Source organism: Cyanistes caeruleus, chromosome 19 (genome assembly GCF_971803275.1).
Source record: "Cyanistes caeruleus chromosome 19, bCyaCae1.hap1.1, whole genome shotgun sequence".
NCBI classification, from domain to species: Eukaryota; Metazoa; Chordata; class Aves; order Passeriformes; family Paridae; genus Cyanistes; species Cyanistes caeruleus.
In genome coordinates this window covers 5636380-5652581 of record NC_141719.1, presented here as the reverse complement: position 1 = coordinate 5652581, position 16202 = coordinate 5636380, and the positions used below count along the sequence as shown (strand labels likewise).

Below are 16202 nucleotides of genomic sequence, written 5' to 3'. Positions count from 1 at the left end.
GCCCCGCGGGCGGAAGAGGGGCAGCGACTCCCGGCGGCGGCGCAGGGACCCCCGGGCTCTGCCCAGCCGGGAGCTCTGTCACGGCGGACAGAGGTGGGCAGGGACCAGCGGCTGTGCGGAGAATCCGCCGGGCTCTGCTCCCACCCCCGGGCGGGACCGGCCTCTCCCCGCTCTTCCCCCCGAGCCTCGGCCGGGCGGGGGAAGCGCTGCGAGCGGCGGCGAGGAGCGGCCGGTGCCGCTGTCCCGGGGTACCCGAGGCCGGGGGAAGCCCTGCGAGCGGCGGCGAGGAGCGGCCGGTGCCGCTGTCCCGGGGTGCCCGAGGGCCGGGCCGTGCCGCACCGGGCGGGCGCTGCGGGCGCTGCGGGCGCTGCCCGCGGTGCTGAGCGGGACCGGCGCTGTCCGCGGTGCTCCGGGGGCGGCTCGGACACCCCAAACCCCCCCGGCCATGGGGGCCCGCGCCGCCGGTCCGGGGGGGGAAGGCTACAACGAGGCCCTGCTGCACAAGGTAAGGCTGGGGATGGCGATGGGGGCACCCGGGAGGGGGCTGCAGCGGGGGGAGACGGCGCAGGGCTCCTGCTTGAACTTCCCGACAAATCCCGTCCCTCTGCCTTCCTCGCTCCGCTTGTGGCGGTGGGGTCCGTCTGTCACCGCCGTCCCGCTGCGGCGCTGGGGGATGCGGCGGCAGCTCTCTCCCCTTGCGGATGGGCAGCCCGCAGGGGTTGGCCCCGGTCCCGGCCACATCCCGGCTGATGGCAGGCAGGGGATGGCAGGATTCGGCGTGTTTGGGAAGCCAGGAGTGCTGGAACGGGGCCAGCCCCGCGGCACAGCCCGCAGCCGCCCTTCAGCCGCTCCCGCTGTCCTGGGCGGCTCGGGGCAGCTGAACCTCGGGCTCTGTTTGCCAGAAGCAGATTAGTGAGCCGGGACTTCCCGGCCGTGAAATAGTGTCCCAGAGACGTCCATTCCTGCCCTTGTTGCTTTAAAATCCTCTTTTGCAGTGTTTCTGGGACTGTGGGATTTTTTAACTCCCGGGACCGTGTTTTGTAGCTGCGGCTGCACCAGAGCGTGGTCAGGGTTCGTGGTGTCCCTGCAAGATGTGGGGCACTCGAGCCTTGCTGCGGGGACAGCAACAGCAGGGCTTTCTGCTCTCTGCAGTCACGATGCTGCCCTGCAACTCCTGGAGTGATGGAGGAGATGCTGATTTATGACAGATCCATCCACTCCTTCCTGCTGTCCTCACACTGCTTTCTGTAGTCCCCAGTGACTGTGCAGGAACTGGCACCCTCGGGAAAAGCAGGGATGGGACAAGACAGGGGAAGGGACAAGGTTCTGTGGATCTCCCTTCACAAATCCCAGTCTGTTCTGTATCCTGCTGTACTCAGGGCAAGGTGCCCAGCCCTTGATTAGCAGAAAAACATCAAATTCCATTTCTGTTGTACATGGAATACATAGAACATGCCCCCAGGGATGACTTGAGAAACTTTGATTCTTTGCAAAGCCTTCACTTTCTCTTCTCTGGGAAGGAGCTGCAGCAGTTAAGGAATGACATTGGTGGAAATGAGGCTCTGGGCAGAAGACCTGAGCAGGCAAATAACCATTCCAGTCCCATGTCCCTGCTGTTTCCCTTGGTATTTTTCTGCCTCTCCTGGCTGGGCTGCTTGTCTTGCAGAAACAAGGCTGCTCCCACTCCAGGGAAGTGAGGAAGCAAATACCTCACTAGATCTTGTGTCTGAGCAAGCAATCACATCTCAGATGTGCTGAAAAACCCCAAGAGAGCTTTGCAGTCTGGAGACAAGGAATAAATAATTTCTGGTTGGTGGCTAAACCCAGGCCTGGGGAGGAAATGGGCCAAGAGCTAACCAAAGCAGGAACAGCAGAGATTTATTCTGGGCTGTTCCAGAAAAGTATTGCTTGATAGAAAATGATGAATTCTGCTCTCAGGTGGTTTGACCCATTGCCAAATCATTCTTCCTCCTGTGTGATTCCTGGATCCATTTAGCCAGAACAAGACCCAAAGGCAGAGGGATGTGTTCCTTGGCTGTGGTTGATCCAAGGTGTTCACAAGGGGTTGCAAACAGAGATCTCCTGCATGATCCGAGTGTGGTTTTGTTTGATGCACAGCCCTAAGAGCTCATGTCTGCAGGGCTGAGATACAGCCTCTGCCAAGGCAAGGACCCAGCCAGACTGGCAGAGGGCTCCAGGCTCTCTCTCAAGCCAGTGTAAGTGTCTTGGCCATGGTGAAATAGTGCCTGGGCAGGTGGGGACAGCCCTGAACTGTCCCTGTGGCACACAGCAGCTTCTAGCAGCATCCAACTCCATCCCTGGAGTACTGCTTGGAACAGGGGAGAGGCAGCACAATTTTGTATAAAGAGCAGGTTAAAAAAAAAGTCTCAGTGTCTGAGAGTCTCAGACTGAGAGGCCAGGAGAGTGGGGTGGTGAGGGCTGAAAACAGCCATGCCTTCACTCTCAAACTTCTCCCAGTGCTGTGTCCCAGCTGAGCTGTGCAGGCAGCTGTGCTGGGGGGCACGTACACATTTGCTACAATTTTTTGTAATAAATCCTGCTCACCTGGGCACAAACCTGTGAGTCTGGGGCTTCAGTAGCTCCCCAAGAGTGACACCAAAGCCTGTGGAAGGCAATTCTCCCTCCCATGCATCCCCTGACTGGGGTTTTACCCTGTTTGACTTCCATTAGCTGTATTTAGCTCAGGTCTGGGTTCTGTATGTTAAATCTCGAAAATGAACTGGGAAGAAAACCTCAGCCCACACATTCTGTCCTAGATCTCCTCCTGCTTGGCTGGCACCAGAATTGCAGCCATTGCCTCCCTGCACTGCCTTGAGAGCCATGCAAAACCTCTCTTCCCTCAGCAGGTTAGACCAAAATATCTCATTTCCTTGCAAGTATGTGAAGTTGGAATTATTTTGCCTTGTCCCTGCAGCCCATGCCAAGCCAGCAATGTTGACTGGAAGTGATCTGTCTATGTCTGAATTAGCCCCCAGACTAACTCAAGGTGTAGGGAGGGATATTTGCTCTTCCCCTAAGGCAGAGCAGCCAGACAAGCCTTTTCAGGAGGGTGTTACAAGCTGTACCTGCTTTTCTGTAGGGCTGTGGGGTGGTGAAGTCAGGTTACCTCTGCCCACCCAGTGGAAATAATTTCCTTTTGCTAGGAAAAAGAATTGCTTTGATTGCAATGGGGCTCAGCAGTGGTGATGTCAGACTGTCACCAAATGAGTCTCCAGATCTTGATAAGGTTTCCCTCTGTACCTTGTCCAGCCCTGGCAAAGCACTGCTCCATCTCCATTCCACCAGGCAGAGACAATTGAGAGCACTAAAAGGAATCTTGTGATGTTTTACTAAAGTTTCCCATGTAAAAAAACAACCAAACAAACAAAAAAAAAAACCCCAAACCAAACTAAACAAATCAACAATAAAAAACCTGGAAAAACCTAGGAGGGGTCTGAGAAGTTGTGGGAGAGGTCAGTCTGTGGCTGAGGATGGTGGAAGAGTCAGGACAACTACAGAACTTTGTTGCTGGGAGATTTTTACTATCATGACTCAGTCATGTCCAGCCTGAGGTTTCAAGGGCTAACTAGCCACATCTTCCCCACACTGGGGTTTTTGTTCTTGTTTAATGTTTATTTGGTAACTGGAAGGCCACAGGGATTTCCACTGTGCTGTCCCTCCACAGAACCCAAGAGCTTTTCCTGAAGTCGTTAGGAAAATCTCTTGGCTGATCCAGGCCAAATTTTACTGTTATTACTAAGTCATGAAGCAATTCATGAGTTGTCTCTATTATGAATCCCATTTAAATTATTAATAGAGGAATCTGCCTTTTATACATGTTCTCTGTAAACCCTGGACTCTGGAGGCTTTCTGGTGCTCATTCCAACCAGCTCCACTCCCTCCATAATTAATGCTGCTCTCTGCATTAACTACTCCCAAAGACAGCACTGCAGGGCGCACTCAGTCTTGTTGCACATCCCAGCATCAGTATTTGACCTGGAAATAGTATGTAACACCAAAATATACAGCACTGAGATGCAGGAGCCCCCTGGTAATGAATTCTTAGAGTGCTTCCATATCCAGCTGCTCCTGTGCATATCCTTCTCTCTGCACAGGGAAAAGGTCTGGGCCCTAGGGAAGAGCCAAGGCAGGGAAGTTTCCCCCAGGAAAGGGGTGACCCATATCCTCTGGCCCAGAGATTTCTGCCTCCCAACATTCCCCCAGATCCTGTGCAAGCTCCCAGCTCACGAGGCTTCTCTGAATGTACAAGTGACCTGCAAACCGCCCAGGCAGGGAGGAGGGAGAAATCTCTGGCTGTGGATCTGGGCACAGATCCACAGAGGTTGCTGCCTCTCAGCACACAGGTCTGTGCAGCAGCCTGTATCTGGCAGAGGTGCAAGGCTCTCTCCTTCCAACAGCTCTGCTCAGGAGGTCAGGCTTTTCCCAGGACAGGTTCAGTGTTTGGGATGTGTTTTCCATGGGCAAGTGCTGATTCACTGAGGCAAGCATTCACTGAAGTGTATCGGCATGAACAGGCTCCAGGCAGGTTATGGGGTGGTGCTTTATGCAAGGCAGGATGCTGATTTCCTGCCAGTCCACATCCCTGCATTGTTTGTGGTCCTTAAGCTCCTTGGCTTTTGGTTTCAGCCCACTTCTTTAGGATCTGTGGGGTGCAGGACCCATGATACCGGGTGCTGTGAATCCCACATGTCCTCCCTGGGTATGGAATCAGGCCTTGATCTGCTGGGTCTGTTCAGGCATTTGATTAAGCACATTCCTTCAGACTCATCCTGCGTTTTACAAGAAGTGCAGTGCCTGAAGTGGTGCCAGGGTTGGTCATACCCCAGGGCACTTTGGGACAGGACTGGATGTGCATGGAGGCTCCCCTGCATATTGAGGAGGTACTGAAGCACCTTCAGGGTGGAGATAAAGGACTGAGGTGTCACAGGATGGAGCAAGGCTGCTGGAGCTCCAAAAACACAAACCAAGCAGATGCAGCTGAGTGTAGCAGATGGATGCAGAGAGTGGGGAGGTTTAGTCCCAGCAGCTTTCTGGCTCATCCCTGCAGCCTCAGAGGTGACAGGGGACCAGTAACAGAGGGGACACTCTGTGTTTGCCAGAACTGCAGCTTCAGGAGCACTCCTGTCATGAAAGACAAAGCCCAAACCACTTCTAAGCGAGAAGCCTGGTAGCAGAGTGTTTATTTTAACTCATGTCCTGTGAAAGGGTTGAAAGTGCTTCAGTTTCCTCAAAGGATAGGAATGTTTATCAGTGGCTCTGCAAACAAAACCCAGATACCAGCAGAGCTAAGGGAGGGGTTCTGTTTGCACTTAGGTCAGGGATTTTGAGGGACACAGACAGGAGCAGAAGGGAAGATGAGCTCCCCGGGGATGTGGCATGGGTACCAGGGCCATGGGCTGGCAAGGAAGCTGCTCCATGTGGGAGCTGCTTAAGACGTGATGGCTCTGACACCAGCACGGCTCCCTTGTCCCTTCTGCTCAGGGATGGGAGCGGTTGGGGGCTTCCTGTGGAGGCTGGAGAAGCAGAGGGACTCCATGACTTCAAACCTGTCATTTTGCAGCAGGGAATGCTGTGAGTCCACAACATTAAGGCAGCACAAAGCCAGCCCAGTGATCCAGCAAGGTTGCCTGGCTGTGGCAGCAGCTGTGTGCAGCAGCTGCAGGAGATGCTATCTTTGCTAAATAGTTTTCAACTTAATCCAGTGACTCCAAAGTCCTCCCAAAGGGGTTTTCCAACAGGCCTGTGTGAACCAAGGCTGCTACTGCCCAGCAGCTTCCCAAGCTGGGGTAGGAGCATCTCTCCTGCTCACTCTCCATGGCAGGCTGTGCTTTACTTTCCCTCCCATCTCTCCTCTCTTGGACAGGGCACAGTGTGTTTCAGGCCTAAAGCTCATCCCACAGCACATTTCATTAATTACAGAGATGGACAAAGGGGTGGGAATTCCTCTCTAGACAAGTGGCAGAACCAAACATGACAGATCTGGGGGCTGGGTGAGTCCTTCTTGATCCTGCTGCATTTCCTGCCACATCCCCCCACCTACCTGTGTGCCCCTCAGCTCCCCCATCACCTGCACCTTCACTGATGCCTTTTTATCTGATCCTTGCAGACAATCCTAGTTGGAGACAGCGGTGTGGGAAAGACGTCTCTGCTGGTCCAGTTTGACCAGGGCAAATTCATTCCTGGTTCCTTCTCTGCCACCGTGGGCATTGGGTTTACGGTAAGAGCCCAGTCCCTGGACTGTGCACTCACCCTTGGGGAGCAGCTTTATTTGGGAAATCAGAATCTATGAATCTGTGGTAAGCACCAAGAATTGGATACTTTGTGTTGGTGTTGCTGGATGAGGAGCTTGGTTTGGCTGTGTGCTTTGGACTGCTGGGAGGGATGAAGGATTCCTAAAGCTCCATATTCCAAAACCCTTGGTGGGGCCGTGTCTGAGTGCAGCCTAATGCTTCACACAAAGGGCTGCCTTTGGAGCTGCCCTGATCTGCCAGGGAGATGCCAGCCTGTGTCCTGCCCGGGGCCCTGGTGAAAAGTCAGGCAGATGGTGATGGTGCCTGGGAAAAGCACTCGGCTGCCATCCAGAGCTATTTGCAGAGCTGCCGTGGGGTCTCAAGTGACTCTGATGTGTGTGTCCCCTCTCCTGGGGTTGCTCAGGACAGGGACAGTGGTTGGGGACCTTATTCCAGAGAGACTCTCATCCCTTCAGCATTGTGAAAAGGCTGGAACTCAGCAAAGGGCTGGTACCCAAGGGGATGTGATTACCCAAAGGAATTTTGGTTTTAGTCCAGGCCAAGGAAGCAGGAAAATGTGGCACCAGTAGGGATTGTGTGGGGCCAAGCAGCCAGGGACCAGCAGCCAAGGGTGCCCCTGCTGAGCTGTGGACAGGCAGAGGAGGCTCAGCCACACCACTGATCTCTGCCACCTTCCAGCTCCTTCATTTCTCCCACAGCAAATTCCAGTGTGTGCAAGTGATGCTCAGCCATTCATTTTTCCTGCCTGGGCAACACTCTGAGCTCCAGCATGGTTTGCCATATCCTTCCAGCCCCCTCCCCATCTTGCTGCAGGGAAGCTCAGCCACTTCCAGGAGCTCCGACTGCCTCCAGCCTCCATCTCTGGGCACTTTCCTGGCCAAAGAGCACACATAAACCATAAATCCCCCTGCTGGGTCTGAACGCAGTTACAGGACTGGAAATACAGGTTCTATTTCCCAGGGGGCAGAGGAAGGCTTGGCTGGTGCTGGAGTCGGCAGCCCCAGAAGGCACGGACATGGATGCCATTCCAGAGAGCATCTCTGCTGCTCAACCTCCTGCAGCCACACCTGGCCTTCACCTGGAGAGCAGCAGGGTCACAGCTCTGCACTGGAGCCCTGCATCCCGGAACCCCAGTGGTGTGAGCAGGGATGGGGGATGCCCTGAGATTAGCCCAGATGTGGGAGAGATGAGATATTCCAGGGAAAATAGATCAGGGAGGGTTCAGGGCTCCTGTTCATGAAACGATGCCTGTAAGGCTGAAGACCCTGGGCAGCTTTAGTGCATAGACTTGTATGGGGTTTTATGGGACGGGGTTTTGGGTAACACAACATCCATCTCCAGGGATTTCTCCCACATTCCCATGCTTGGGCTTTTCCCAAATGAAGTGCAGTATGAACTGGGCCCCAGTGGCTGGTGTAGGATTCAGGGGGCTGCGAGCATCCGTGGGGAGCGGGAGGCCTGGCAGCCCAGGTGAGACACAGGCACCATTGAACCGGCTCGACATAACAGCTGCTGTTCCGCTTCCCTCCCGGCTTCCTGCCCCACGGTGCTCACCCGGGGCCCAGCTCAGCACCGCTGGGGCTGCAGCAGGTGGGGTAAACCTCCCATCCTGGGGTGGGCTGCTGGGCTGGGAGTGGGAGCCGCCATCCCCGCTGTCCCGGCGTGGCTGGGTGAGATTTGGCAGCACCGAGGACTCCGTCCCCACACTCTGTGAGGAGTCTGTTCATCTGTGGGGTGAGCAGCTCCTCCTCTCCCCACCCATGTGTCCGGGGGGATGTGCGGGGCTCTGCCCGCGTCCAGCGCGGCCGAGCCGAGCAAACCCCAGCACGGCGGCGGCCCCGCTGCGGGGTACAGTGGGGCAGGTTTCCATCCTTCAGCCTCTTCCTCCTCATCCCTGCACCGGCTGGGCAGGGGAGCGGCCGGGGCACGGCCTCGGGGGTGGCATCGGCAGGGGAGGAGGAGGAGGAAGAGGAGGAGGAAGGCGGGTGGGGCAGCGGCTCCTGCTGGCCCCGCGGCGCCGGGACCCGGCGGACGGACCATGGGCGGCCCCGATGGGACAGAGGGGAGCGAGACCCCGGAGGGGAACGGGGAACCCCCGAGGAGCAGCGGGGAACCCCCGAGGAGCAGCGGGGAACCCCCGAGGAGCAGCGGGGATCCTTTGGCGCTGCCCCAGGACTACGAGCTGTCCGGCAAGGTGGGAGGCGGCACGGGGTGAGGAGGGATGGACCCTCCAAGCTGTGCCTCAGGGGAAGCTTTGGGTTCGCCCCCCGGCTCGGAGGAGACAAGGAGGGGTTTAGGAAGGGTTCCGGGGGCCGCTCTTCCTCCGCTGCTGCGATCGCGCCCAGGAAGCGGCCGCGAAAGGGGGAAGGAAGGGAGGGAGGGAGGGAGGAGAAGGGGAAGGAGGCGACAGCCCCAGCCGATCCCCCCAGCCCTTCTCTGCCCCGGGAGGCCCCGATACAGCAGGTGTGGGCATTGGGGATGGGGTCCCTGCCCCGAGAGGCCCCGATACAGCAGGTGTGGGCATTGGGGATGGGGTCCCTGCTCCGGGAGTGCGGGGTGCGGTCTGTGCCCCGGGGCTGGCCCTGCCCAGCAGCGGCAATAGGAGGGACCAGCGGCAGCAACCGGGCTTTGAGGGGCTCCCGGGGGCAGAACAGCACGGCCGAACCCTAACCCTGAAAGCCCGTCAGACTTTTTCCAAGGCAAGGGGCTCCTCCAGCCCCGCAGCAATGTCCCCCGTGACACAGGGCAGGGGAAGCGCGACCCCATGCAGGCGATCGCAGCACCCCAAGGGCTCCGAGGTGGGAGCAGCATTTGAGCCCCGGATCCAGCCCAGGGTCCCTCTTCACCCACACCGCAGCATGGCGCTTGTGAATGTCTCTGCACCCCCGCCACGCCTTGGGGCACGGGGGGACCCCTATTTCCTGAGCGTCCCCCTCTTCCCCAGCCCAGCCCAGGCAAGGGTTGCCCCAGGAAGCACCTTCCTCATCCGAGCAGCTCAGGGGAGGCACGGGACTGATGAACCTTTTACCCTCAAAATTCAATATACAGCCCTAGGCTGAGCTCAGCACTGATGGTGGCAGCCCCGACACTCCCTGCTGCCTCACTGAGCCGGTTCCAAAGTGGTCCTGCGTGCTGCCACTTTCTCTAAACTGCTTTTATTCCTCTGCCTTTATCCTCCTCTCTCTGACTCCTCTCCGTGGAGGGCAATTTCCGTGTCTGAGGGAGAAAACCAGTTTTCAGTTTGGTCTAGAACGAGGTGTAGGCAGAACTGAGCAGTGTTCTCAACTCCCCACAAGTCCTGGGGAAGGATTTGACCAGCAAAGTGGTAGCAGGAGACAGAGCATTTCTGGCCACCAGCTTTGGCATTTGCTGTGCCATCCCTGTGGAAGGTGGCTGTGTTGGGCTGACCCAGAGGCAGTGTGGCTGCAGGGATTTACTGTGTGAGCTTCAGCGTGCTCTCAGGGAGGGTGTGCTGGGATGGACCTTCCTGATGAAATCCTGCTCACTGCTATTTTTCATAAGGGGCCAGATGCAGTCAGGTTAATGATTGCTGGGCAGGAACAGGTTGCTGCAGGTAGGCAGAAAGAACACAGCATCAGGAAAGGCTGAGCTTCTGGAGCCCAGCATTGGTCCTGGCTGCTCCCTGCCTGAGTCCGGCAGTGCTGGAGCAGCTGGAGGGCCTGGGCTGATCCTGTTTGCTTAGCAGGAGGGGAAAGGCACCGTGTTTGCTTTGGTGTCTGCAGCAGGCACCAACAGGGAGAGAGTCCCGGACATGCAGGGTTTGCCCAAGCCATGCATCAGCCTTTGGGCTGGGCACACCTGGCTCAGGGGCAAAGCGTGGGTGGAGGTGGCTCCACACATTTGGGAGCTGTGGTTGTTCTAGGAGCCTCCTGGGCTGGGAGATGGCATGGGCTGGCTAGGAGATTTCTCTTCTTGCTGCAGTACTTGCTTTCATACCAGCTCTCTATCTCTTTCATGGCTGGGAGCTGCTCTGCTGCCCTGGGGCACCGCTTGGCTGCACCCACAGAGCTCCCATCTCACACCCAGCTCCCATGAGGCTTCCCAAACCCATCAGGATCAGCCCTGGGGAAAGAAATGAAGGGAGAGAAGGAACTGGGGAGGGCTCAGCACCAGTCAGGGGTGCTGCTCCCTCTTTGTCCTGCTCACATCTCTCCCTGCGCCCATCTTGCAGGTGATGTTACTTGGAGACTCGGGCGTGGGGAAAACCTGCTTCCTGCTCCAGTTCAAAGACGGGGCTTTTCTCTCCGGGACGTTCATAGCCACCGTGGGCATAGATTTCCGGGTGAGACCACCACGACTGCCAGCCCCTCGCCTCCCTCGACCCACACCTTGGCCAGGACAGGGTGCTGGGGAAGGGGAACAGGGGGGTTCCAGCCTCTGTACCCCCAGTTATCTCCCAACCAGCAGCAGGTGCTTGCTGAACACCCCTCCCTGGGAGAGCAGTAACAGACAGACAAGGTACTGTCGCCTCTTATTTTAAATCAGCAGACAGTCTAGGTTTATCCCATCTCATCTGTGTTCATGAGCTGGGGGTGTGTGCTGGGCAGGCAGTACACTCCACCATGTAAGCCAACAGCTGGAGGAGACAAACACTGGTTGCTGTAATTTCATGCCTTGAAAGGGCTGAAATGGGCTGCTGAGGAGTTGTTAGGGTTACCAGATCCTGTTCATGTTGCTCTCTGCTCACCAAATTTCAGCTTCAGGGTCTCTCTAAGGGTGTCCAGGGAGGCACAGCTGTTTGCAGTACTGGACAGAGCAGGAAGGAAGTCACAGGGGTGTCCCTGGGCAGGGCTCTGACCACAGCCACGGACCTGTGTTGTGTGTGGTCAGTGCTTCCTCTTCCACCACAGCTGCAGCTGCTCCAGTTTTCTGCCACTGCTGCTGCCCTGGCTGTGTTTGGCTTTTGGTGGAACTCGGGGCTTGGTGATCAAGGCTGGGGGAGAGAGAGAACTGTGGGTTTGGTTTAAAGGGGCCTGTCCTTATGATAAAGTCATGAAAGAAGGAAAATCTGCTGCATCCCACTGCTGGGCTCATTGCCAGTGTCCCCAGAGATGTTGCCAGCCTGTAGGTGCCTGCTCTGCCTCATGCAAGTGTCCCCTCCAGCAGCTCATGGCTCGCTGCTTGAGGTAATCTCCAGAGTCTCCTAGGGCATGTTTTTGTTTTATCCAGCCCATTTGCTCAAATGCTGTCATCTCCACATGGGCTGAATTTCCATTTCAAACAATTCCAGGAAAGCAAATTATTTATAGGGGTCTTTTCTTTCCACACTCCAAGTATGATTCTTTAAGAGTCTTTAAATAGCTTTTCAGTAGTTTTTGCTTTTCTTTTTTTCTGGCCTCTGGAGAGAAGCGCCTGCGCTTCCAAGATGAAAATTGCTTAAGCCTCAATAGCTGCCTTCCCAGCTCAGCTGGAAATGCCTCTTTCTACTCCCAGTACCAGCCCAGCCTGGCTGCAAACCATCCTGACCCAGGAGATTTCCTCCTGCTGTGCTGCATATGGCTGTGTGCTACATGCAGCCCCTCCAGCTCAATGTTTACTACCTCCTTTAAGAACCAAGCAAGGCTCCACCAGCAAGGAAACCCGAGTGGGACACCCAGCATCACCCAGTGTGTGTGCCCAGGCAGTTTGTAGCATCCAAAGCCCTTAAATTACTGCCAACAGGTTAAATTTTTAGTGCAGCAGCAGTTCCTGAGTACATGGAGCTGAAGAGTCCCGTCGGAAAGATCAGGGCTCTTTGGTGAGCAAACATAAAAGCACACCAAGGTGTTATTAATAAATGCAAATTTATGTGTGGTTCATCCATGCCTCCCCACTTCCATAGCTCTGCCAGCTTTCCAGGAGCTGCTGCAATCCCAGAGTTTCCTGGCAGGAGCCAGAGCAGGTTCCTGGGATTTTCTGAACAGCCAATGTCATCGACTGATCATTAGGGGACTTGGGAGCCTCGGGACAGGGACTCTGGCTGTAGGAGATGGACGAGGCACTGGATCTGAGGCAGCCTGGGATCTTGTTGTCTCATCTCTGCTGATTCTGCTCTTCGCCCTGACTTGAGGGGTTGCTGCTCTGGGATGTCCCTGTAGCTGCCAAACCAGCAGGATCATGGTTTGTAGCAATGAGGCTTCAACGTCCAGCCCCACAGGCTTGACTTTATCCCACTGGTCTGGGGAGAGCAGCTGAGGGGCTGTGGAATGCTGGCTCAGCACCAGGGCTAGCTGGCACATGCACCTTTGGGCTGATAAACGTGCTCTCCTTGTCTTCTGCAGAACAAAGTGGTGGTCGTGGATGGTGTGAAGGTGAAGTTGCAGGTGAGCTTTGGGAGGGGGGAAGAAATTTCCAGATGAAAACCCACCTCAGGCTGAGCGTGGTGATCCAGCAGGGCTGTGAGCCACAGGAGCAGACCCAGCTTGGGGAGGTTGCTCTCCCTGCTCTCACCAGGGCAGTTTCTCAGCAGATCTGGGACACAGCAGGACAGGAACGTTTCCGCAGCGTCACCCATGCCTACTACCGGGATGCCCAAGGTGAGTTTGGGGTCCAGCAGGGATGGGGAGACCACCCAGAGCACATCCCTGCAGTGTAGCAATGCCTCTGCCTCTTCTCCTCCAGCCCTGCTCCTGCTCTATGACATCACCAGCAAGATGTCCTTCGACAACATCCGTGTGAGTCCCACCATGGGTCGGGAGTGTTTCTCCCCAGGGACTGGGGTGCCCTGCTTGGCTGTCTGGGTGTTTGGGACAGTTGGGAGCCTGTTTTACCCGTAAGCACTGGCTGTTCTGGCCAGACCCAACCAGCTGGGAGCTCATCCCAGGGCACCTGGCTGGGTGCTGCATGGCTGGGTGAGTTTTGTTTAAGGTGAATGCCTGAGGGGGAAAACGTGGTTTGGGAAGGATGTGAGCTAGTGCCCTTGGAGATGGGGCGGGGCCTTTTCAGGACTGCTCGTCTGTGATGCTGGAGTAATTCCTGTGCCAAGAAAAGTCATTATCCCTGTCCTTGTCAGGGAGAGACGGGGGTGCTGAGGGGGTGTGAGGCCTGAGAGAAAAGGGAGTGGGATACTGAGGGGTGAAGGGCTGAGTTGGGAGGGACAGGAGTGCCCCTCACCCTGACACAGTCCTGCTGCCCTACAGGCCTGGCTGACGGAGATCCATGAGTATGCCCAGAAGGACGTGGTCATCATGTTGCTGGGCAATAAGGTGTGTGCAGGGTCCCCGTCCACCCTGGGGTTTGCTGTGCTTTGCCATGCCCTTGCCATCCCCATGGCTGTGCAGGGATGGAGCTTTGCCCACACCCTTCGCTGGGCTCTGCCGCTTTCTGGGCTCAGCCAGGCCCCGAGGGATGCCAGGGCTTTGGGGGGTCGGGGAGGGCGGTGTTCCTGGTAGCCAGCGGGTGGCAGCACGAGGCTGAGGCTCCAGGTACGGGATGCTCCTCGTATGGGATGCTTTGGTATGGGATACTGCTGACTACGGGATGCCCACCCAGGCCTGGATGCACCCCCTGTACCTCAGGTAACCCCAAGCCCTAGAGGCCCAACCAGGTCCCAGATTCTCTCTAGGAGTCCTGGATGCTGCTGAGTGCCCAGTGCCCAACTGGATTTCCCCCTGGGACTGGATGTCCCCTGGATCTTGGATGATGCTGGGTACTTGATGCCCAGCAGGGTACCAGAGCCTCTCTGGGTCCTGGATGCCCTCAGGTACTGCCCCAGGTCCTCAGTGTCCCCAGGTCCCAGGTGCTCCCTGATATTCTCAATTCTACTGGGTCCCAGATGTTCCACAGAACCCAGATTCTCCGGGCAGTAGATACTTCTGGATCCATAATGCCCCTTGTTCCTTGCCCCTGAGCACCCCACACTGCTGGTTTGCCAGATGCCTCAGGGTGCCAGCTGGCCTGGTGTGTGGTGACATTTTCCTTCCCTTTGCAGGCTGATGTGAGCAGTGAGAGGGCTGTGAGGACAGAGGATGGAGCATCACTGGCCAGGGTGAGTTTTGCCAGGGTCTAACCTGACTTCAGCCCCCCCAGACAATTTCTTGTCACTCAGGGTTCCCATGCAGCCATGCCATCCCCTCTGAGTGCCCTGACCTGGCTCTTGCAGGGGCAGCATAGCATTCACTTGAATGCAAAACCTGGGGAAGGCAAGGAGGGGATGATCCTCAAGCCTTGTCCAAGCTACAGGGATGATTCAGAGGGCCAGGGGGCATCTTGGGGACAGCCACTGATGGGGTCGTGCTGCTCTTGCAGGAGTATGGAGTGCCTTTCATGGAGACGAGTGCCAAGACAGGCATGAACGTGGAGCTGGCCTTCCTGGCCATTGCCAAGTGAGTACCTGGGGTCAGGGGATTGAGCAAGGGAGGTGTCCCCTGCAGCCCCACCCCCTCCCACACACCAGCACAGTGTGGGAGGGGGTAAAACAGCCCCACTGCTCTAGGGAGCTGAAGCAGCGTGCAGTGCAGTCGCTGGATGAGCCCCGCTTCCAGATCCATGATTACATCGAGTCACAGAAGAAGAAATCCAGCTGCTGTGCCTTCTCCTGAGGGTAGCCCAGAGGAGCTGGCAGGCCTGGGGGCCCAGGCAGGAGGCAGAGCAAGGCCCAGTCCTGCCCTCAAGCACTGGACGGAACCAAGTTTTGACAAGCCAAGGTGGATGGGGCAGTACAGTGGAGCAGAGTGCATGAGGAGAGCCCTTGTCCTGATGCCAAGATTCAAATCCTGCTGCCCTGCAGAGCAATGAGCTGTGTGCCACCGTAGAAATCACTATGGTGTGGTGACTGCCAGCCTGGGCAGCGAGCCGTGGTGATCCATCACCTCCATCACATGAGCAGGGTGCAGGACACAGCCACACACCTCACTGAGGGACCCTTGGAGTGGCTGGAGGGGCTGTGCCATGGATGAGCCCCCTTGTAGCCCCCGGTCCTGTCCTCCCCTGCAGCTATTCCTGCTCACAGCACTACTGTTGTTCAACTGGAAGGGCCTGGTCCAGTCCCTGTGTCCCTGGTGCCGCCAGGCTCTGGCTTCCCTCCAAGGAACCTCAACTCTGCCCCCCTGGGCTGCCCCACACCCTGATGTCCACGCTCACTCGGCTGTGGCTCTTCATTTCTGCAGTTGTTGCCAATGGCTTTTATCCTCCTGCCACCACAAAGGCAATGATGTCCCCATTGTATCCTGGCACTGCTTGAGAAAGGCTGGAAGGGTCCAGCCAAACCTGCTCCCTGCCCACACAGCTGATGTGAGAAGTAAAATTCCCCTGGGAGCATCCGAGCAATGCTTGAGGCATTTCTGGTACACACAGCAATTTGGAAAAACTTTACTTCCTCCATGTTGTAGCCACAGAAATTAGAGAATTTATTTTTTTTAACAAGAAAAACCTTTTTCATTTCAATTCCTCCAGACTAAACCACTCCAGCCTCCTGCAGGAGATGCCCATGGTGGCATGGGTGATGGTCCAGCCCCACCACCTCCCAGGCCAGGCTGGGTTTCTCCCCCATCACTGCCCATGTAATACAACTATGCTTTCCTGCTTCTGGCAATTAGCAGCTGGAACCCGTTTTCTGCAAACCAGATGCCTGAGAGCCTTCAGCTAGCAAACACTGCTCTGTTGGGGCTCAGGAACATCCCTGGTGCTCAGCCCAGCTCTGTTGCTACCTCGAGCACTCTGTCCACTCCCCTGAGCACTATCCAGAGAGGTCAGGGAATATTTGGTTGTGTAGCTGAAGCATTGATGCAGAGAGCAGCTGTGGAGGGTATGGCACTCCTGCACGTAGGAGTCAGGGACTGTCCACCACATCCGTCCCCATCAGCATCTTCCCTGGCCCTGCGCCTGACTGCTCGTGTCTTGCCTGCCCCAGTGCCTCCTTCACCTCTGCTCTGCCCCTGGGTCTCTTCTCTGCAAGTTTACAGATTAAAACTGAGTATTTTTGAGGCTTTG

The 16202-nt window shown here is 56.5% G+C and overlaps 1 protein-coding gene and 1 long non-coding RNA gene across 8 annotated transcripts in view; one reads left to right on the top strand and one right to left on the bottom strand.

The window, feature by feature from the left end:
* RAB37 (RAB37, member RAS oncogene family) overlaps positions 1-16202 on the top strand; it is a 25482-nt gene extending 9280 nt beyond the window's left edge. For 3 of the 7 annotated variants that reach the window (XM_086857162.1, XM_086857167.1, XM_086857168.1), the window contains exons 2-10: positions 6128-6238; positions 10465-10575; positions 12554-12595; positions 12742-12808; positions 12894-12946; positions 13412-13477; positions 14203-14259; positions 14520-14596; positions 14707-16202. In XM_086857162.1, the coding sequence (XP_086713288.1) occupies positions 6128-6238; positions 10465-10575; positions 12554-12595; positions 12742-12808; positions 12894-12946; positions 13412-13477; positions 14203-14259; positions 14520-14596; positions 14707-14812 (690 nt within the window). In that variant the 3' untranslated portion in view covers positions 14813-16202. Of the gene's footprint in view, positions 1-383; positions 506-6127; positions 6239-8272; positions 8467-10464; positions 10576-12553; positions 12596-12741; positions 12809-12893; positions 12947-13411; positions 13478-14202; positions 14260-14519; positions 14597-14706 lie in introns of those variants that run through there. The other 4 variants (XM_086857163.1, XM_086857166.1, XM_086857164.1 and 1 more) reach the window with 4 other exon arrangements.
* LOC111937343 (uncharacterized) lies at positions 12058-12748 on the bottom strand. The gene is made up of 2 exons (XR_002868568.2): positions 12640-12748; positions 12058-12547 (listed from the first exon to the last, which is right to left on the bottom strand). It is a non-coding gene; the product is annotated as an uncharacterized LOC111937343 (long non-coding RNA).